This window comes from Aquarana catesbeiana, linkage group LG02 (assembly GCF_042186555.1).
Source record: "Aquarana catesbeiana isolate 2022-GZ linkage group LG02, ASM4218655v1, whole genome shotgun sequence".
Lineage (NCBI taxonomy): Eukaryota > Metazoa > Chordata > Amphibia > Anura > Ranidae > Aquarana > Aquarana catesbeiana.
In genome coordinates this window covers 604,757,444-604,781,522 of record NC_133325.1, presented here as the reverse complement: position 1 = coordinate 604,781,522, position 24,079 = coordinate 604,757,444, and the positions used below count along the sequence as shown (strand labels likewise).

The 24,079-nt window shown below is 42.9% G+C and overlaps 1 protein-coding gene across 1 annotated transcript in view; it reads right to left on the bottom strand.

The window, feature by feature from the left end:
- RPGR (retinitis pigmentosa GTPase regulator) overlaps positions 1 to 24,079 on the bottom strand; it is a 196,397-nt gene that overhangs the window by 68,135 nt on the left and 104,183 nt on the right. The window contains exons 10-11 of the mRNA XM_073616341.1: positions 5,927 to 6,097; positions 227 to 401 (exon numbers count right to left, since the gene is read on the bottom strand). Of these exons, the coding sequence (XP_073472442.1) occupies positions 227 to 401; positions 5,927 to 6,097 (346 nt within the window). The remainder of the gene's footprint in view (positions 1 to 226; positions 402 to 5,926; positions 6,098 to 24,079) is intronic.

The following is a 24,079-nucleotide window of genomic DNA, read 5'->3' as shown; positions in this document are numbered from 1 at the left end:
TGCCCCCAAGGATGCTGCTTACAGGACATTTTCTAATGTCCTGCAAGCGCACCACCCAAGTGTGAAAGCACTCATGCTTTCACACTGGGCTGGCAGGGGCTTGACAGGTGCTATTTCTAGCGTTAAAGCATCTGAAAACTGCCCCAGTGTGAAAGGGGTCTAAACAAGAGTTTTGGAAGAGGAACAATGGAAGCTACTTGAACTGAAGATTATACTCAAGACTTACCAGACTTTGACACTGCTGATGAGTCGTTGGCACTTGATTCAGTACTGGCTTGTCTTACTTTGAAAAGACCTGGTGGAACAGTATTGCTCGTAAAAGGCAAGAAAGATTCCTGTAAATTGCCTTTTAATGGTGGTAATGTGCGAGTCAAATCACGGATCTGATCGGGTATTTGTTTCTTAAATAAAAATAAAAAGCATACATTTACTTTGTTTTAGGTATAGAGACATAAAGGTTTAGGAGCACAAAGCTGTGCAACATAACAAGCAACTCTATCAGATTATTGCCTAACTGGATTTACAACCCCAATTCCACAAACGTTGGGATGCTTTGTAAAGTCTATATAAAAACAGAATGCAATGATTTGCAAATCTCATAAATCCATATTTTATTCACGATAGAAAATATAAAACATATCAAATGTTTAAAAACTAAGAAAATGTACAATTTTAAGGAAAAAAAATTATTCTGAAATTTATGGCCGCAATAAGTCTCAAAAAAAGAAAAATTGGGACAAGGCAACAAAAAGCTGGCAAAGTAAGTGGTACAAAGGAAGAGCTGGAGGAACATTTTGCAATGAATTAGGTTAATTGGCAACAGGTCAATAACATGATTGGTTACAAAAAGAGCATCGTAAGAGTATCAGAATGAAAGAGTTTCACCAATCCGTGAAAAGCTGCAACTAAAAATTGTTGAACAAATTTCAGAAAAAATGTTCCTCAGCGTAAAATTGCAGACTTTAAATATGATCCAGAAACGTCACTGTCTTCTGAGCCAAAGCTCATTTAAAATTGTCTGTTGCAACATGGAAAACTGTCCTGCAGTCAGACAAATCAAAGTGTGACACTTTGCAACAGACCATTTTCAATGAACTTTGGCCCAGAGAAGATGGCAGCATTTCTGCATCATGTTTACATATGGGTTCTTCTTCGCATGATAGAGCTTTACCTTACATTTTTGGATGGCAAGACGAACTGTGTTCATAGACAGTGATTTTTTGAAGTATTCCTTTATCACAGAATCATGCCCGTTTTTAATGCAGTGCTGTCTAAGGGCCCAAAGATTATAGGCACCCAATACTGTGTTTCGACCTTGTCCCTTGTGCTCAGAGATTTCTCCAGATTCTCTAAATCTTTTGATGATATAATGTATTGTAGATGATATATTTAAAGTATTTAGATGCAGCTTTTCACAGATTGATGAACCTCTGCCAATGTTTACTTCTGAGACCCTGACTCTCCAAGATGCTCTTGTTATACCCAATCATGTTACTGACCTATTGCCAATAAATCTAATTAGTTGCAAAATGTTCTTTCAGCTCTTATCTGTTTCTACACTTTGCCAGCTTTTTGTTTCCCTGTCTCAACTTTTTTGAGATGTGTTGCTGCCTTTAATTTCAAAATGACCTTATTATTTCTTAAAATTGTACATTTTCTCAGTTTAAATATTTGATGCGTTTTCTATTCTCTATTGTCAATAAAATACAGCTTTAGAAATCACTGCATTCTGTTGTCATGTAGATGTTACACAGCATCCCACCTTTTTTGGAATTGGGGTTGTACAATTGTGCTCATAAGTTTACATACCCTGGCAAAATTTATGACTTCTTGGCCATTTTTCAGAGAATATGAATGATAACACAAAAATATTTTTCACTCATGGTTAGTGTTTGGTTGAAGCCATTTATTATCAATCATCTATGTTTATACTTTTTAAATCATAATGACAACAGAAACTACCCAAATGGCCCTGATCAAAATTTTACCCTGGAATGTTTGGACTTGGTACAGAGACAGAAGGTGGCACACACAGGTCAAAATGATAATTAAAGGTTAATTTCTCACATTTGTGGCTTTTTAAATCACAATTAGTGTCTGTGTATAAATAGTCAATGAGTTTGTTAGCTCCCACATGGATGCACTAAGCAGGCTAGACACTGAGCCATGAGGAAATAGAAAAGAACAGTCAAAAGATCTGCATAATAAGGTAATGAAACTTTACAAAGATGGAAAAGGATATAAAAAGATATCCAAAGCCTTGAATATGCCAGTCAGTACTGTTCAATCACTTAATAAGAAGTGGGAAATTTGGGGATCTCTTGATACCAAGCTAAGGTCAGGTAGATCAAGAACTGTATATGTGAAAAAGTTATAACTCATCGCTAATGCAGAAGTCCCTCCAAACAGCTAAATACACAGTAGGTAAACATATATGAAACTATTTAATCTGCCAAGTATATATTCAGCCACTCTTGTTATACACACACTCTGCTTGCCGCACTATGTAGCCATAAAAAAGATTTGTATTTCTGCCCATCAAGTCCTGTGATTTACAGCTCTGCTACACAGCACAGTCTTCCCTGGAATGGTAGGAACCTGGATTATACTCTACTGTAATTAAAGTAACTGTCATTAGAGATGTACAGGGGTTGCGATTGCAATCCTCGTTCTTTAAATTCTAGATGCCTGGTTTTAGTATGTTTTTTAAGCATTCTCAAAGGAGAGTTCAGTAAGGTCAGCCTCCATTTTTCTCTAATGGGAACTTCTCTTACAGGACTTGCCATTCCCCAAGCTGGTGACCAGAGCGTAGAAGAAGCAGCATTCCATGAGCTCAGCTCTGTCACATTACTCTCTCCTTGTATCAACATGCTCCTTGTAAGCACATAAGCACTGCAGTATAGCTGACTGGCTAATGGTGCTGCTTCTTCCTCTCCCAGCCTGTTGTACAGGGGATTACAAAATGTTCATACCAGGTGAGATTCAGGTACTTACACTGCTTGCACGCATAAAAAAATAATAATTTAATGATATAGTCATGAATTTAGAGCTACATGTGTCCTTTATATCTGGAGTTTAGCTATAACATGACAGCACTGTGATGAACAACAGTTGTCTACATTATTATGCTGAAGACAACCTTGCTTTGCTTGCCACTGCTTTTCTGAAAGTAATGACAAATGGAATACTCTGATCATTTATCACTCTTGTATTAACAGGTTATCATAAGGGATGTTCAAATCATTGACATATCAGGCAGAAAAATGACTTCTAGATCTTTCTTCTCTTCTTTCACCTTGTGCAAGTGACAGGAGTAATTAGTAGGCGTTCTAATGGATTATAAAAATATTCAAAAGTCAATTTACCTAGAGGAAAATTTTACAAGCTTTATTATATTCTAAAAAAGTCATTAAACCACAACTCACAAGCTGACTTGGTTGAGGAGTCACTAATAAAATATGAGGAAATTCCATGTAGCTTTAGTTTATTGCAAAACCCCTTCAAAACAGATATATTTAACGGAACACTCCAAGCATGCATCTAAATTAATTTATGTTTTCCACAACGTGAAATTTTAAAGCCAGGCAATCTACTGTAGAATTCAGTGGGTAATGTTAAGATCCAAGAGATGTGCTTTCATTGGCATCCATGGAAAAGGTTATGAGCTTGTTGGACATCTCATTCCAAATAGGGGGGCATTACTGTGGAGTTCTCCCCACCCCCTATCCTGCTAAAATATCTTCCACTTCTCTGGGAGTGATTTTCACAAGGTTTCGGGGTCTGTCTGTGGAAATTTGAGCCCATTTAGCCCAAAAAGCATTTGTGAAGTCAGGGTTGACAAGAAGGGTGACCTCACAATTGACATTCCAATTCATCCCACAGGTATTCAAGTATGGTGGAAGTCAGAGTTCTGTGCAGGCTCAAATTCTTTCACACCACACTACATCACATGGACCTCGATTTGGGCACAGTTGTGCTAGTACAAAAATTGTCCTTCCCCAATTTGTTGAAGCATGGCTGGAAGACCTCACTTGTCTAAAAAGTCTTGTATGCTGTAGCTTTAGCAGTATCCTTCACTAGAAATACCTAAACCCAATAATTTAGAGGAGTGCTGTAATGTAGATTCAAAATACTAGATTTGTGTGAAACTGACAACTTATAAAAACATTTGTGACATGCAAACAAATTCAAAAGGCAATTTGTAATTTAGTCAGCCAATCTGCATAATTCATCAACTAATTCCTGTGCTCACATGGGGGGGGGGGGGCATGGGATGACTACAGATGAGGTTCGGTTCCTCTCAGCAGCAAGCACGGGCTTTTTTTTGTATCCTATATCAATATTCTGTACCAGCCCTGGCAATTTTGGATAAGGTCTCTACTAAACTCAAGGTACAATTTACTAGAGAGCATTAAGAAGGAGATTAGAACAGCTGGGGCATATAGTTCTGCACCTGTGTATGCTGTGACTGGAACCTTTAGTTCTTTATAGCTGTAAGTTGCTATCTGAACACTAAAACTTCCCTTTCTGTCTGTACCTCTGTAGACCCAAAGCTATGCCTTGCCCCCTGTAAAGTGTGCTGCCTGATACCGAGTGTACCACTGCGGCCAGGTCCCCCTAGACCTCCACCTCTCCCAGGACCTAGCAATCTACCTCCAGAAGGACCATGCAAGCCTACAATATGTGGATCATTCTGCCTGGATTTTCATCAAGTTGTGACAGATGCTTTTAGTGTGTTTCTTCTATCTCATTGACCTGGACTTGCTGTTTGATGTTCCATTCTGCTGCCTGTGTTTCTTCAGTTTCCCCCTTTGCTGTGCCCTGGATTACTAAACTGGGATTGGGACCCTGTGACTCCAGACTTAATTCTTGCTATACCCTGTTACTCTTTCCCCCCCTACTGTGCTCTAAATGTTGTTATGCTTCCCTTGCTATACCATATTGCTACCTTGAGACCTCATTGGATTAACCCTTGCTGCACCTCAGATCGCTGTTCTGTGTCCCCTTATGCCCCGTACACACGGTCGGACATCGATCGGACATTCCGACAACAAAATCCTAGGATTTTTACCGACGGATGTTGGCTCAAACTTGTCTTGCATACACACGGTCGCACAAAATTGTCGGAAAATCCGATCATTCTGAACGCGGTGACGTAAAACACGTATGTCGGGACTATAAACGGGGCAGTAGCCAATAGCTTTCATCTCTTTATTTATTCTGAGCATGCGTGGCACTTTGTGCGTCGGATTTGTGTACACACGATCGGAAATGCCGACAACGGATTTTGTTGTCGGAAAATTTTATAGCCTGCTCTCAAACTTTGTGTGTCGGAAAATCCGATGGAAAAAGTCCGATGGAGCCCACACACGGTCGGAATTTCCGACAACACGCTCCGATCGCACATTTTCCATCGGAAAATCCAACATTAGACTTATCTCCTTATTGTACCAGATCACTGCCTTGTAACCTTGCTGGATTAACCCATGCTGCACCTCAGATTGCTGTCCTGTGCCCCCTGGACTTATTTCCTTGCTTTGCCATTTCGCTGCCTTTTGACCCAGGTGGATTTACCTTTCCTGTACTACAGATCCCTATTCACTGTGATTCTGGACTTATTTTTTGCTATGCCATATTACACCCCTATCACCTTGCTACCTGTCTCATGCTGTGCCTGTAATTGCGGTCCTGTAGACCTACCCATTTGAAAATTCAATTGCTTGCTGAACATTCTAATATAGAACCCCTTCAGCCAATAGTCCTAAACCCCTCCTGATCTATGTGCGTGCTGTGCTCCACCCCCACCACAGGTATCCACATACAGTACCATATAGTGTAATAGTGAAGAAGTGAAGGTCAGGTATCCACAAAATGATGGCTATATACTGTATGTGAGAAATATAAAATCACTTGAATGATAATATACCTTTTCTCTTCGTCTAACACGTGCGGAGGGAGATCTCTGCAATGTTGTAGATCTGTTAGTACCTCCATTTACCATTAAATAATTTTCTTTTAGCTCATCAACAATGACAATTTCAGATTCTTTAGGCCTGGGTGTAGCAAAGACAAGCATATGACAACCACCACATGCCACCTGCAAAGGAAAACACAATATGGTTTAAAACAATATTGGTAATTTATATGCTCTGCTCATTTATATAGTGTAGACCTGATCCTTAGTGCTTTATGGAGCACACTAAACCATTCACATCAGTCTATGCCCTAAAGAAGTTTACAGTCTAATGTCTCTATTACAATCATAAAAACATTAGGACTGATTTATGTGACACCCAATTAAAACTACTAGTAGGTTGCCTGGAAAGAAATCAAAACACTAGAAGGATGCTCGCACAAACAAATGAAGAATGTACAAACTCCATGTAGCCAATGTCCCATGGGCTACCATTTTAAAATCATTTTAAACACATCCTTTAACTTAATTTTATTTTGGTACTTTAACAATAGAAATGTATACTTCTGCAGCCTTCCTTGTTAAACTCCCTTTATCCATGTGTCCCTTTGAACAAAAAGTGGGCAAAAAAAGAACTTTAATTCATCAGATATTTGCAATAAGGCTGTAGAAGTATGCACAATTTTTCATTGGTGTTTTATACCTTTATAGATAGCCAAATAACAATAGATCTTACTGTCTGGCAGTGAACAAACAGGTTTCAGACAACAACCCCTTCCACCTACATGCATGCCCTCATTTTCTTTTTTCTTTAACCATAACAAACATGTTATACTTATCTGCCCTGTGTAATGGTTTTGCCCAGAGCAGTCTGGATCTTCTTCTTCTTGGGTCCCTCTTCTGTGCTCCTGGCCCCTCCCTCCTGTTGAATGCCCCCACAGCAAGCAGCGTGCTATGGGGGCACCCGAGCTGAGCTGCAGCTCTGTGTGTCCATTCAGACACAGAGCCGTGGGCCGCCCCCCTCTCTCCTCATTGGTTAACTGACTTTGACAGCAGCCAATTGACAGGAGCCAATGGCGCTACTGCTGTGTCTCAGCCAATCAGAAGGGAAAATCCCGGATGGCCGAGGCACTTGTGCACATCGCTGGATCGAGATGGGGCTCCGGTAAGTATTAGGAGGGCTGCTGCACACAGAAGGTTTTTTATTTTAATGCATAGAAGGCATTAAGATAAAAAACCTTCTGCCTTTACAACCACTTTAACTCTATTTAGTTCTGCTTTATCAGCAAAGCTAAACAGAAAATCAAGTCTGTACCACTGGCCAATGGGAAAGCATTTACTGCACCAAAAGCCTCATCATGCAACATTCTCGACCACTTTAACATAACCTTAAAAGTGATATTTTAGTTACAGACCTGCCTGACTCAATATTTTTATTACGGTTGTAATTCTTCACTCTGCTTCTGTCCATCTGTGAGCTTTGGCCATTTCTGCCGAATTTGCATGTTTCAACACTTCTGCTTACATTCTCTATACTATGAAAAAATCCAGACATGAAAATGAGAACCCTGCATAGTAGCCAGGGAATTCGTACAGCCCCAGGAACTCAAGTTCTGAGATCCCACTAATATCAGTTTTATGTGGACTAACCCTTTAAATAACTATTTAAGTGTACTTTTGTGTGAATGTACATTTATCTACTTGGCCTTCTTTTTTCAATTATAGTTTTCCAAAAGATATCATAGATCTGTAGACACAAATAATGAAAGGCATAAATCCACAAGATCCTCCTGACTTACTTTCAGAGCCTTGTATAGTTACAATGGCCAAATAAACTATTGTTGGTGAACCAAATGTTTGGAGCACATAAACCTGTTTTTTAAACACATCAAAAAATAGTTAATTACTTATTTCTCCTGAGAAATACTGCAATTGCCATGTGCTATTCTGATTGTTATGTTTCCTGCTGTATTCTTTGAAAGCGGAGTTGGATCAACCACATGGGAACCTGCTTAGTTTATCCTTGTCGGGGAAGCTTTGTAAAATTCTGGACTTGATTGTGAGATATTGTGGATTTTTACCTTTTTCTGTTCTGTATACCTTTTACATCCATAAAAAAATAAATAAAATAAAATAGAGTTTTCAAATAACAGTACATATAGTGCAGATGAAAAAAACTAAAAGTAAAATGTGACCAGTGTGGGAATTGTGGTAAAGATCCCAAGTTTCACAATGGTAAAGAAAATGAGTTGACCCTTCTATAAACATAATAGTTTCTTTGACAAGCGATGTGCCAAAATAGGATGTCATGTGCAACAATTCACATTCCTCAACTGCCAATCTAAAAGTGGTTGTAAACCACAGACATGAAATATGAACAAAGCATATCCCGCTATAGTGTGCACTTGTCTCATTTAAGAACACTAAGGGGTTTATTTACTAAAGGCAAATCAACTTTGTACTGCAAGTACACTTGGAAGTGCAGTCGCTGTAGATTGGGGGGGGGGCATGCAAGGAAAATAAAAAACAGCATTTTAGCTTGCACATGATTGGATGATAAAATCAGCAGAGCTTCCCCTCATTTCAGATCTTACCCTCAGATTTACAGCGACTGCACTTCCAAGTATACTTGTAGTGCAGAGTGGATTTGCCTTTAGTAAATCAACCCCTAAGTGTCATTTCTGCTGCTTCATTCCTCTGCTATCAGCACAAACCACTTCTAAAAACTTTTCCAGACATTAAGATAAAAATGGTGACAGGAGAGGGAGCTCCAGCTGATTGACAACCTCAGCTCTGTTCCTGTGTTCTGTGTGGAAGGGGGGGTAGTCTCTTCCCTCCAATCAGCTCACAGAACTCTGAAGAAGTCTGTGATTTCAGAACTCTGCCCCTTTATTATCTGAACTCTCAGACAAGCTTTATAACTCAGCACTTTGAATGGACGTAGAGAAGACTGCATATAGACAGTTACAACTTATACAACTTATGTAGAAGGATTTGTTACATGTGTTTATTACCTGAGGCTAGTTATTTCACTGGGTACGAGTAAGGATTTACAACCTCGAAAAAAAAAAAAAATGCTGCTCAACCCTATCCACTCTATGTCCTTTACAACCACTTTAGGCTCGGTACACACAGAGTTTTTTTCATTCAACCAGTTAGATGAACAAAAAAAAAAAAAAAAAAAAAAAACACTCACAGATTCCTGCATCTACACAAGCGATGTGGATGCAGGGATCTCCCCCACTGTGCTATTGCTTCCTGACAGTGGGAAGTCTCCCTCTTGTCAGACTATACTGATCAGCACTGCAGCGGCTGATCAAATGCTGGTTTTCCAGCAGGACAGTACGACAGAAGCTGGTCTAACAATTGGATTTTGCTGAGAGGGCTACACACAGATCGAAATCTGGCCACTCCCTGCTGAATCAGCTTAATTCCAATGCATGTGTACCCAGCTTCAATTTTAGCTACATGGGAGGCATAGTTAAAGAAAGTCTATCCTATACCGAAATAAATCATTTGAACTCGCAGTTGACAAAGAATCTTTTTTTTCGCCAGGTCGGTCACTCACGATAGACCAAAAGCATTTCAAATCAGGATTAGGAACTGTCATTTCAAAGTACCAGTTCTTTTCAGCTGAGTACAATGAGACTTGAAAATGACAGTAGCATGAATAGAAATCTGCAAAGGCCCTAGAGGACACAATGGTGGATGTTACAGTTATGTTATGCACATTTTTGGGAAAAAATACACTTTAATGATTTTAAGTGAATACAAACACAATATAATCACCAACTGTTTGGTAAAATATAAAGGATTATATTACACTGAGTAAATGGATGCCAAACATGTCTCTTTAAAATTGCACACATCCGTGGAATGGTGACAAACTATGGTACATCAAACCTATAGGTGACATTTTAAAAGCATTTACAGGTTTCCAAATTAGAGCTACAGAGGAGGTCTGGCCCTAGAATTATTGCCCTTGCTCTGACGTTCATGGTGATGGGGATGTGATCGCTGTTTACATATGTGTGCATATGTGTGCATGACCGACGTGAGCATTCATCTTTGCGCATGAACTCAGGGGGGACAGGGGCACTTTACATTTTATTTACATTTATTTTTTAAACAACGTACCTTTATATTCTTTATCTACTGATATCGCTATCATAAAGGGATGAACAACATGGGTCATGACATGTTCTCTTTTTGGAGAGTCCTGGGGTCTGTTAGACCCCAGATCTCTCCTCTGGCCTCCACAGCATCTTATAAAACCAAGATCGGTTTGATCAGATGCTTTCACAAGCTGGTAATGGCTTGTTTACACCAAACTGAAACCAGAAGTTACAAAATGCTTGTCGCTTCTGGTTTCTGATATCACACAGTAAGAGAGGAACATCATCAGTTCCTCTCACTGTGTCCAGGGAAGCCGATTGTAATGGTTGCATCATTACTGGGCTCCCAGATAGGATGGGAAAGCCCGGTAAAGGTGGCAAGGGGGGGACACCCCTGCCCCCACCCGTAGAAGTCAAGCAGCAGCTGTATAGCCACTCAAATCACTTCAGGCATCGTCCTAGTATAACCACTTTAACTGGTGGACGTAATATGATGCCCACCCAGGGTTAAGTGGTTAACTTTCTTCAAAATTTATAAAAAAAAGATTAACTGGAATTTCATTTTCAAGAGAAACTGACCTGGCCAGCAAATTGCAACAGACTAGCCATAAGTGTTGCCTGTGGTCTCCCTGCAGCCATTACCTACTTATCTTGTTTTGTTCTGCATTGTGCCTCTGTGTGGAGGCAGCTATCTTGGTAGAGGCAGGGCTTTGCTTTCTCATGTCAGAGCCTCCAGCAAGGACAACAGTGAGCTGCACAGCGGTGACAGCATTAGATCTCATTCAGCAGATATATACAGCTATGAGGCTGTAGGCACAGGAGTGCCTGGACACAATCACATGCCGGAAAACGCATTGATTATTTGCAAGGGGAATTTAAAGCAGAACTTCAGTCATTTTTCAACTTTCCATCTATTAAATCTTTTGCCCTTGTTGTTTTAACTTTGGATAGTAAAACATTGTCTGCCAGTAAATACCTTATACAGCCCACTTCCTGTTTCTTGTCTAGTAAAAAAAACCTAGGCTTATGACAGCAGGCACAGCTCTCTCTCACTTTTGTGAGAGTTTGCCAGGAAGGAAGGGGGGGATGAGTCATAAGAGGGCCAATGAGAGCTGCAGGGTTGGAGTTGTGTCCTTGTGTGTCTGTGTAAATCCAGGAAGTGAACAGGCAGCAGCCTCAGCTGCCCACAGTTAAAATGGTTGCAGCCAGACTCAGTGGATAGAGATTTCTGCAGCATATTTGGCAAGTACAGAATCACAGTATATATAAAATAATATGCAGTGCTTGGGGGGGGGGGGGGGGGGGAGAAGCTTCAGAATGGCAAAGATGTTTTTATTTCAAATTATGTGAGCAGACTGCAGTTTCTCTTTAAGACAAAAAGGTACATTTTTGGTGCACTGCTTAGTCACAATAAACATTCTAAAATGCTTCCTTTAACATATCAATTTTTTTTTTTTTTTTAAATGTAGGTTGACTTTAAAGTAGAGCCGTTAGATTAAACATTGGACAAGATTTTGCAGTCCATACTAGTCTGTCCAATGAAATGCGCGGAGTGTGACTGTGTGAATTAAAGTCCCTATCCTCTCTAATAAGAAGAGTTGAGTAGTCAAGGTCAATTGGATCTTGACTATTCAAAAGAATGTAGACAAGGGCACACACACACATACAAACATACTGTATAAGCAGAAATGCAAAAATGTGATGCGGACTGACTTAACAAAACATAATACATCATCCAAGCAGGATCTCTATTCCGTAAACTCTCGCCAGTGAATGGGAAGGCATACAAATCAGCACAATTTTGTCTTATACGTACACCCAGAGTCATCAGATGTATAAAAGAACAATGACTGTCCACCTAAATGGATAATAAACAGGAAAGGGTTATAGAGACAATGCATCCTACATAACCCTAGTCTGTTTACAGAGATCTTAAAAATGTATCCTAACATATGAACTATGACTCAGTACAAGACTGCATACCCTTGAGAGACAGATTGGGAAATTATGTGCACAGATGGATCTACAGCATGGACTTTATCTCTGGATTAGTACCAAAAGCACAATCCAGGGAAAGCTTTATATTTAATGTTGTTCTGCTATCTGCTCAAAGCAAAAAGGCAACATAACAAATCATAAAACATATTGGTAAAAACACACTTGTCAGACACAAATCTTTAGCGAATTTCCTTGCTACACAATTTGAGCAGATTGTTACAGTTATGGACATTTCCACACTGGTGTACTGATACGTCATTAGCTTCTGAAATATTTGTGACAAATCCCATGACAACGGAGGGTACCAAATTGCAATATGTGCACCCATTTGAAGTGTAAGTTCACACATAGAAAAATACTTCATACTTCTTTAAAGTCAGTGAGTCAAAGCACTAATGCTACTGAAGCAGCATAACAGCCAGGCTAGCAGCATTTTCAGAAGCAGAGGTTAGCAATGGTCATCTACATATTACTCTTAGTATAAGCGTCCTTTAAAAATATTAGTTTCATACAATCTACTAAAAATACTGTAAATAGAGAACACAATAAGAATGTACAGTAAACCCCAGAGTGCATCCAAATAGTTTCTGTAACTGATCGAAATTGTGCAATACTGATGAAATTGTGAACATATGATACTCATTTGGGTTACTAAATATTTCTTTTAGTCCACTGGCTTATATATAAATTTACATTTAATGATTACTAGCAAGAACTTGGAACAAACTGACCAGTCAGAATACAGTATGGGAAAAGATAAATGCAAAATCTACTAACCACTATCTAAACCAGTGGTTTCCAAACTGCGGCCTGGGGGCTCTATGTAGCCCTTTGTTTGCCTTTATATGGCCCTTGGGGCACTATTCCACCAACTGAAACCAATGATGGGGCACCATTCCCCCTACTGACACCATCAATGGGGCACTATTTCTCCAATTAAAACCAGTGATGGGGCAATGATGCCAGGGAATTTTCCACACTCATTAGCCACAGTCCGGCCCTCTAAAGCCTGAAGGACAATAAATTGTCCCTTTGCTTAGAAAATATGGACTATTGGATTTTTTTCCTAATTCCAACTGTTCTGTTAAAACATGTTCAGGTCTTTCCCCTGGCACCTAAATGTGAGTTCCTGTACTAGTACTACTACTCTTCCTCTTAATATCACAGTTGAGCATGTCTAAAAAAACGTGAAGTTCAAAAATAGGATTTTTAATAACAGCTTACCTGTAAAATCCTTTTCTTTTGATGTACATCACGGGACACAGAGCCCTAGTAATAACTGATGGGTTATAGGGTATCACTAGGTGATTGGACACTGGCACACCCTAACCAGGAAGTTCAACCCCCTATATAATCCCTCCCCTTACAGGGATACCTCAGTTTTGTAGCAAAGCAATATATGTGTACTAGAAGAGGGGCGGGACCTCTGTGTCCCGTGATGTACATCAAAAGAAAAGGATTTTACAGGTAAGCTGTTATTAAAAATCCTATTTTCGGGGGGGCGTGGCCTGACACGGACCATGATGGATGCTTAAACCCTGAGCTCCGCGCCGCTGACGGGATCTAAAGCCACTCTTCGCTACGATCCGACCCCCGTTCCGGTCACACGGAGGGGGGAAGACGGCAGGACCACCCTGGGCATGTCTAGAAGGCGGAATAAGCCGCCAGCACCTCGCCGCCTCACGGACTACTATCCCCCTGCAGCTATGAACGAGGCCCAAGATGGCGCCGGCACCGGGAGCTTCACCTCAGAAGCGTCCTGCGCTGCACACGCTGAGACACAGCTGGCAGCTTCTCTTCATGACGATCTCCTCTCCCAGTCACTTAATCACTCACACAGGGAGGACATGGACACCCTTCCATTGCCCAATGTCTCCTCTTCACAACCTGGCACGGATAGAGGTAAGAGACTGGCCTCCTCCCCAGCCATCTCCCCCAGCAAGGAGCCACAGCACAAAAAACATCAATGGGCTGACAGAGATCTTGACACAGCACACACCCCAGCTCTGGCAACCATCCCTGTCTCTGACAGCCCTGTGACAGAAACAATGCTGAAAGCCATGCTCCTTACCCTGCAGAGAGACCTACACAGAGAACTGCAACCTAGACGCACATGAACATCATGCGTCTGAAATACACCATATGAAGCTGAAATTAGCAGATTTGGAAGACCGTTCCAGAAGGAACAATATTAAATTCAGAGGTGTCTCCGAATCTGTTAAACCGAATGAAATCACGCCCTACCTGCGAGAGATGTTCTCCAGCTTACTACCTCACCTAAACGCACGAGACATCACGATTGATAGAGTGCACAGAATCGCACACCTCCCCCCTGACACACCCAGGGACATACTAGCAAGAGTGCATTACTTTCAAGTTAAGGAGCAGATTCTACAAATTGCAAAAACCATTAAACCGCTGCCAGCACCTTACACAAATGTCCTCATGTTTAGTGACCTCTACAAGGCCACGATGGAGATGAGAAGAGCGTTCACCCCTGTAACCTCTGTGTTACAGAAGAAAATTACATATAGATGGGGTTTCCCTACCAAGCTACTGGTCACATACCAGCAACAGATAATTCCCATCCTTACTCCCAAAGATGGATATAAAAAGCTGACCAATTGGGGATTTCTGCCCGTATCTGCCAACCAAAAAGAATACAGGGGCTCCTACTCATGTCCTCCGTCTGCAAGGACCGGGATACACGATCCAGGCGAGGTCCATAACAAGCAGGCCCTCGGTCCTCCGCACCACTAGGATCCCTGATGGGCGCAGTCACTGAAATACATCCACTCCCTAAGGTTATAGTGTGCTAAGCACACTGTTATAATTGTTTTACTTACTTTTTGTTCCTACAGAGATATATATTGCTTTTCTCTTTTTATTCTTATTCTTTCTTTTTGGTTCTCCTAACAGTGTTCACGCGTTCATACTGAACGTATAACCTATTTACCATTTGACCTACTTCCGCATTATAACATATTTGACAGTCCTGTGTAACTGCAACGGGTGTCTCTTGTACGACTTTTGTATATAACAGCCATGTTCTGTATAGATACCTACTCTATTGTTTGATTCATATTTACTCAGGGCGAACAGAAGAGGTGTGGAATCTCGCTCCTTTCATTCCCAACCCGGGTCATCTCCCACTATCTTGGCCTTCAAAATCACCTCCTTAAATGTAAAGGGACTGAATTCCCCATTCAAACGCAACCTCCTCTGGAAAGAGGCACTGTACCATCACGCTGACGTGTTTTGCGTACAAGAAACGCATTTTGCTAAAGATAACTCCCCAAAATGCTCGCATAAGCGATACCCACACTGCTTTTTTGCCAGTGCCCCCACCAAAAAAAGGGGAGCAATGATTGCGATTAGTTCCTCTGTCTGCTTTCAGTTACACCACTGTGAAGCTGATGAAGACGGCAGGTACCTGATTCTCTCTGCAACGATTGCAACGCCTCACTCTAGTGAATCTATACGCCCCTAACACTGGCCAAAAGAAATTTTTTAACACACTGATCTCCAAACTGACATCGTATAGATCTGATCCAGTTATACTGTGTGGAGACTTTAATGAAATCATTGACACAACCCTAGACACATCCAACCCAACTAAACGTAGGCCCTCTGCCTTGTCCTCCCTTCTACATAAAGAAGATCTTTATGACCCGTGGAGATGTACCCATGACACAGAGCAAGATTACACCTTCTTCTCCAGCCCCCAGCGTCTTACTCTCGGATCGACATGTTCCTCACAGATAAATTTCTCCTCCAATCAATCACTAAAGCACGCATAGGTACAATCACGTGGTCGGATCACGCACCCATATCCATCCCGTTATTCAATTGCAAAAAGACTGCAAGTCATAATATTTGGAGACTAAACACATCTCTCCTCACCAACCCATCCTTTGAAAATGAGCTTCGATCCGAGATTAAGTCCTACTTTGATATCAATGTACATTCTACTGCTGACCAATCTATGGTTTGGCATGCGCATAAAGCTTTCTCACGGGGCCTCCTCATTAAATACGGAGCACAAACTAAAAAACAACAAATGGCCATCACAGAAACCCTACTAAAACAGATCAAGGCTTTAGAATATGCCAATAAACAAAATCCATCTACCAAATTGTCCCTAGACCTCAAAAACCTAAGATACGACCTTAGCGAACACCTCCACAAAAGATTTGATTATTACGTTAAACGTCTTAGGCTACAATATTACTCCTCAGCCAACAAGTCAGGTGCGTTCCTGGCCAAGCAACTACAAAAACACCGGGCCAATAATAAGTTACAATACTTATCCAACTCCCAAGGTAAAAAAGTTCATAATCCTCTAGATATAGCAAACGAATTCAGTACCTTTTACGCCAAACTTTACAATCTCAATGACCTAAATCAAGAAACCAAGCCAAAATTAGCAGACATAGACGAGTTTCTCTCCTCTATTCACCTTCCCTCAATATCCACTGAGCAACTAGACTCCATTTCTGTGCCTTTCTCCCCCGAGGAAATCCGCATGGCCATCAAACGATTACCCCCTACACAAAGCCCCGGGACCGGATGGATTCCCGAACGAATATTACAAACACTTTTCGGACGTGATCACCCCGCACTTATGCACTACCTTTAACCAGTATATTCATACAAACAAAATCCCCAAAAAGCCCTCATTGTCACCATACCCAAACCAGGCAAATCTCCTGATAACCCAGCCAATTACCAACCGATCTCACTCTTGAATACTGATACCAAAATATATGCAAAAATACTAGCCCAACGATTATCCAAAGTCACCCCCCTCATCATACACCCGGACCAGGTTGGATTCGTGCCTGGCAGGCAGGCCTCCGATGGTACCAGACGCCTTATTGACTTGATCCAATGGGTGGAGCACAGTCAAACGCCTTCTCTCTTCCTCTCACTGGATGCAGAGAAGGCATTTGACAGGGTGCACTGGAAATACATGGAGAAGGTCATGCTCAAGTTCGGACTGACAGGAAATATCCTCCAGGCTATACTCAACCTTTACTCCTCCCCCAGCGCCCGAGTATGGACCTCAGGCATAATATCAGACCCATTTCTCATCACTAATGGCACTGGGCAGGGGTGCCCACTTTCCCGTAGATTTTTGCCATGGTGATGGAACCACTCGCACAAGCCATTAGATCCACACCAGCAATATCGGGCATCACTGTGGGGGCTGTTGAACATAAAATTGGTCTATACGCGGACAATGTTATTACACTCACAAATCCCAGATATTCCCTTCCCAATATCCAAAAAACATTGGAAAAATTTAGTTCAATCGCTCTATATAAAATAAATCACAGCAAATCCACTATGCTGAACATAGGGATAGACCCTCAAACTTCACATCATATCTCGACAACTACTCCTTTCACTTGGGCTAAAAACTCCTCGCTCCCATACCTGGGTATTCAACTAACCTTCCCCAGTAAATCTATGCTTCAACTAAACTATGCTGCCTACAGGAAAAACTTTTGCGCATCTCCAAAGATATGTGTAACTATACTGTCTCTTGGGCTGGTAGAATAGCTCAAGTCAAAATATATTACTGCCACATATTTTGTATATGTTTCGCACGATCCCAATACCTATACTACCCCAGCAACTGGCGCAGATACAAAGTATACTCAATACACATATTTGGCAACATAAACATCCCAGACTCAAAAAAGACATCCTCTTGTCTCCTGTACAAAATGGAGGAATGGGAGCCCCCCAACGTCCACGCATACTACAAAGCAGTTATACTGGATCAACTACGGGAATGGTGGGCGCCCACCTCGACCAAGACTTGGACACAAATCGAAACCATGGCCCTCAACGCGAACCCACAACACACACTAATGGCTGCGCTACTCAACTTGCAACCACATCGACACTTCCTACTTACGGTAACCGCAGCCATGCGAGTGTGGTCAGCCACTGCAAAAAAATCCAAGGGCATACCCAAAACTATCCTTTCTAAAATAAACCTCCAAGCACTAGAGTTGATCTCTCCTAATTTATCCCTTCGAGTATGGACACAAAAAGGACTTACCAACTTGGGACAATTCATTTCCACATCTGGACCCCACCTGTTCCCACATCTACAACAAACTTTTGACCTCCCTGCTAATACATCTTTTTGTATATGAGGCTCCGCTCTATCATCGCTAAACTTGATCTCACAGCATGTGAATCCCAAATGACTGACATCCTGAATTTTTACAATAACCCTAACCCAGCAGTTAAAGGCATTGCATGGATTTACAAGTTGTTAACAACGCTCTCCGAAGATCACACCTCTTCATCCATCACATTTTGGTCGAAATTCACAAGCTCGCCACCAAAGCCCCCATTGTGGCACAAAGCCCTGACCATCCCTCTTCAAGCCTCAAAATGCATATCTCATTGGGAATCGACACAAAAACTATTCCACAAGTGGTACTACACCCCAGCCAGATTGGCAAATATTTACCCGGCTACCTCCTCTCAATGCTGGAGAAATTGCTCAGGCAAAGGTACCCTGCGACACATATGGTGGGACTGTCCTAACATCCACCAGTATTGGAAGGAGGTCTCTGACCTCATCTCACAGCTCTGCAAAATCCCTTTGCCGTTATCTCCACTGGACCTCCTCCTGGGTCTTAACATCCCCAACTGGCCCAAGAATGTCAGAGTCCTGGCGACACATATACTCATTGCAGCCCGATTAGCTCTAATGAAAAAATGGAAAGCCTCACAAGCCCCCTCTGGACCGGAACTCATCGCTCTACTAAACAACCACTTCCTAATGGAATTCTCCTTTGCTAAGGCCAACATGTATACCGCAACGTTTCGTCTCAACTGGGAACCCTGGATCACCGACCAGAGGAGTGCAACACTACCCTGATTGTCTTTTTCTTTTACGTTGTGACATATTTAATGTTATTCATCTTCACCCCCGTAGATTGCTACAACCCCGCACATCTAACATGCGCAGAAAGTAGGAACCCCCACACCCATGCACCGCTCCGCTTAGGGGCACTTCTCTCAGTTACTACTCAGGATGGGTCTTGCAAACGTGTACTATACTCATAACAAGTAGGCCCACAAGTTGCCTTTGCTCTTCAGTTTTTTAGTTTTACGTACTTAGAATGTTATTGGTTCTACAAGTTACCTAGCTCTGACAAGTGGATGATTGGGGGCGCTGCCTCTAGTCTCATGGCACAGTAAGTACCCAGATGGGGCGCCGGGGATTGGAGATGGTGCCTCCACTCATCAAACTTCAACTTTAATGACTATGTATTCGCTATATACATTTGTGACAGAATGACACTGGTTACTGCACTATGTACTAAACTATGTAACCTTGCTATTACATCAACCGTCTGTACTAATACCCTGTGAAAAATTCAATAAACATATTGTTAAAAAAAAAAAATCCTATTTTCTTTCTCGTACATCACGGGACACAGAGCCTCAGTAATAACTGATGGGATGTCCCAGAGCAATGCTAACTGAGGGGAGTGGAACCACGACCAAGTAGGGTGCAATCAGACCTGAGGACCCTGTACCGCTGCCTGCAGCACACTACGCCCAAAGGCGATCTCCTCATGCCTTCTCACCGATAAAATCTGGTGAATGTATGGACTGAAGACCAGGTTGCAGCCTTGCAGATTTGAGCCATAGAGGCCCGGTGATGCACTGCCCAAGAAGCACCAATAGCCCTTGTGGAATGTGCCTTAATCTGAAACAGAGGAATCTTCCGTTTCAAACTGTAAGCCTGAATAGTCATTTGTCAAATCCATTTAGAAATGGTAGCTTTTGACGCTGCCTGTCCTCTATTGAGACCCTCTGGCAGCACGAACAGAACATCCGTCTTGCGAATTTGAGCAGTTTCTTCCAGATAGGCCTTGACTGCTCTTACTACATCCAAAGAATGTAGTGACCTTTCTTCCGAAGAACAGGGATCTGGGAAAAAAGGAAGGCAGAACAATATCTTGGTTTAGATGAAAATCTGAAACCACCTTCGGTAAAAAACTAGGATGAGGGCGCAATACCACTCTATCCTTGTGTACAATCAAATAAGGCTCCTTACAGGAAAGAGCTGCCAATTCTTATACTCTTCTAGCAGAAGAAATGGCTACCAGAAAAATTAACTTTCTCGTCAACAAGACCAAAGGAATTTGACATATTGGTTCAAAAGGCTGTTTCTGTAAAACAGACAGAACCAAATTTAAGTCCCAGGGGTTTAGGGGCGCCTTAACTGGAGGGTTAAGACGCGTCACCCCCTGCATTAAGTTTCGGACCAAAGAATGTATAGCAAGTGGCCGTTGAAATAATACCGATAAGGCCGAGACCTGGCCCTTGATGGTACTCAAGGCCAGCTTCATCTCTAATCCCAATTGTAGAAAATCAAGAATTCTACCTATCACATATTTTCTGGGATGCCAACCCCTGGATTCACACCAGGATACATAAGCTTTCCAGACTCTATGATAAATTACTCTGGAAGTTGGCTTCCTTGCATTGATCAAGGTAGATATCGCAGGACCTGAAAGCCCACGACTCTTCAGAATGTGGGTTTCAACAGCCAAACCGTCAAATTTAGCGTTTGTAGGCAGGATGGAATAGCGGACCCTGAGACAACAGGTCTGGGCGTAACGGTAGGGACCACGGAGAATCCACCGTCATCCTTACTATTTCTGCATACCAAGTCCTCCTGGGCCAGGCGGGAGCTACCAGAAGTACCGACTTCCTTTCTTGCCTGATCCTGCGAAGCAGTCGTGGCAGTAGCAGAATAGGCGGGAATGCATAAATCAGTGAGAACCGATGCCACGGAATCACCAACGCATCCGTCCCGTATGCAAGAGGATCCTTTGTCCCTGCTACAAATCTGTCTATCTTTCTGTTGAATCTGGATGCAAAGAGATCTACATCTGGAACCCCCCATCTTTGGCATATGGCCCAAAAGACGTCGGGATGCAGAGACCATTCCCCTGGGAGTAACTGCTGGGGACTTAAATAATCCGCCTGCCAGTTCTCTATCCCTGGAATGAAAACTGCCGATATGCATGGCCCCTGCTTCTCTGCCCAGACAAAGATCTGGTTCACCTCTCTTTGAGCAGCTTGGCTCCTGGTGTCTCCCTGATGATTGATATAAGCCACTGCTGTGGCATTGTCGGACTGGATCCTGACTGGGCAACCCTGTAGCCTGAGAGTCCAGACTCTTAGGGCTAGATATACCGCACGGATCTCCAGAATGTTGATGGGTAAGGTCCTCTCGGTTTTGGACCATACCCCCTGGACCGCAGACTGTTCCAGAACTGCTCCCCAACCCAAAAGACTGGCATCCGTTGTTACCACCGTCCAGGTAACCGGTAGAAAGGATTTCCCCTTCTGCAGGTTTTCGGGTATTAACCACCAGTTGAGGCTCTGATGCACCGCATGAGACAGGTGCATTGGAAGGTCTAATGCCTGAATCTTCTTGTTCCAGGTCGACAGGATACTGTGTTGCAGCAGTCTTGATTGAAACTGAGCATAGGGAACTGCTTCGAATGAAGACACCATCTTTCCTAGCAGCCTCATACAAAGGCGGACAGAAGGACCCTTCTTGGTCCTGACTACCAGAATCAGCTCCCTTAAAGCAGTGATCTTTGCATGAGGTAGAAATACTTTCTCCTGGCTTGTATCTATGATCAGACCCAAATACTCCAGTGTTCTTACTGGTTTTAGGAAAGATTTTTCTAGGTTGAGAATCCAACCTAGGTATTCCAGATACTTGACTGTGGTCCTCAAGTTGCCGTTCAAAGAGGCTATCGACCGGTCTATCAAGAGCAGGTCGTCTAGGTATGCTATGACAGTTATACCTTGAGCCCTTAATCTGGCCAGAGGAGGAGCCAAGATCTTTGTAAACACTCGAGGTGCAATGGCTATCCTGAAAGGCAGAGCCACAAACTGGTAATGACGCCCTCCTATCTCGAAGCGCAGGAACTTCTGATGAGCAGGAAAAATGGGCACATGCAGATATGCATCTCTGATGTCTATCGATGCCAGAAATTCTCCTCCCTGCAGGATGGAGACTACTGTCCGAATTGATTCCATGCGGAAAGACCGAACCCTTAGGAATCGATTCAGATCCCTTAGATCCAGAATGGGTCTGACATCCCCATTTGGCTTTTGGACCGTAAAAAGGTTGGAACAGAAGCCCAATTCTTGATCCTTCGTGGGAACCACCATAATGACCTCTTGCGGCAAAAGCCGCTCTAACGGTAGAAGGAGCGACTGCTTTTTCTCTGGATCCCTGGGGACATTTGATCTGAGGAAACTCCAGTTTGTAACCAAAGGTTACCGTGGAGATTACCCATCTGTCCTGGAAGTCCTCCTGCCAGAGCTTTGAGAACTGTAGCAGTCTTCCCCCCACTCGAGCGAGTGGGGGCGCCCCCTTATAAAGAGGCCTTAGTGTCTTGTCTAGTAGACTTCTTCCCCCAGGACTTCTTTTGTCCCTGGGGTTGACTCTTGTTTCTTGACCCAGACGGAGGAGGCCGTCGCGACTGCCTGGAGGCTGATGCCCCTGGCGCTGGGGAAAGAGTCCATTTGAAAGAGGGATGATTACTCTTTCTCTTAACAGGTAAAAGAGTGCTTTTCCCACTAGAGATCCTTTGGATGTAGTTATCCAAGTCTTCTCCAAACAGCCTTGCACCACGAAATGGAAACCCAGCCAGGAGCTTCTTACATGGTGCTTCAGCTGACCAATTCTTTAACCATAAGATTCTACGCATATGCACAAACCCAAGTGAAAGACGAGAGGTTTGCATGATAGAATCTCTGATGGCATCAACAGCAAAACATAAGGCCGCTGGAAGGTTAGCCAACCCCTGGGCCTGCTGTTCAGGTAAAACTTTGATGACCTGCTTAACATGGTCTCTTAAGTATTGACAGACTCCAATCGCTGCTACTGCAGGTTGAGCCACTGAACCTGCTAAGGCGAAAACATCTTTCAACAGGGATTCCATCTTTTTATCCACAGGATCCCTGAGCATCTGAGCATTGTCTATAGGACAAGTCAGACTTTTACTTACGGAGGAAATGGCGGCATCAACGGCCGGTATTCCCCACATCTTAATAAACTTTTCTTCCATAGGATAAAGTGTTGAAAACTTTTTCGGTGGAAAAAAACGTTTATCTGGGTGATCCCACTCAGAATAAAGGAGCGTTTCAAGTAAATTATGAACAGGAAAAGCATGTGCTGTTTGAGGAGGCTTCAGTGACCCCAACGAAGAAGAGGGTTCTATAACTGATTCAGATACGGGCGACTTAAATGTGGAGCGGACCAATCCAGCAGGGATCTGCACTAAGACTTTCTCATCCTGAGAAGCTGCAGAGGGCCCTTCTCCACACGATTCCTCTGAAGAGGAATCATCTGTCCCATCCTGATCCTCTGAAAGGGATTCTTCTCCCCTATCCCAGAGCTCCTCAGCCTGAGGGTCCTGGGTAGCAGAGGAAGGCCTAGTGCGTTTTCTTCCACTGAGTGAAGATGTGATCACGGCCATTAATCTTTCCTCTAAACCATTAATGGTTGAGGAAAAAACCTCCTGCGTAATATATACAGGGGCTGAAGTGCCAGAAGCAGGTGTAGCCCCTGACCCCAACGGCTCTCCCTGGCTAGCCGTCCCTGGCCCCTCAGGTGGGGGAGGATGCTGCAGACAGAGGGCCCTCAGAACCCGTAGGAGATCCCCTAGAGCCTCTGGTTCTTGGGGTATTTGAACCTCTTCTACCCATAGTGCAAAGCAACAAGGTGGAGGTATCACAAAAATGAACACTGACTGCTGAGCGATGTGGTCTAGCAACAGCCCTGCTACCAATGCCCAGTCTAGTGTTTCCTCAGTAAATGCTGCCTAGGGGAATGCCTGTGTCCCACCTTACATGCAACCGTCAGCTCTGTGTCCCTCCAAAGGCTGTGTCCACCTATAAATTGTGCCTCTTATAGCCTTGCAGCCAGCAATGTGGGAGTCTGAGCACGCTGGACGCTGCGCTGATGCTCTGCCCCCCCTCC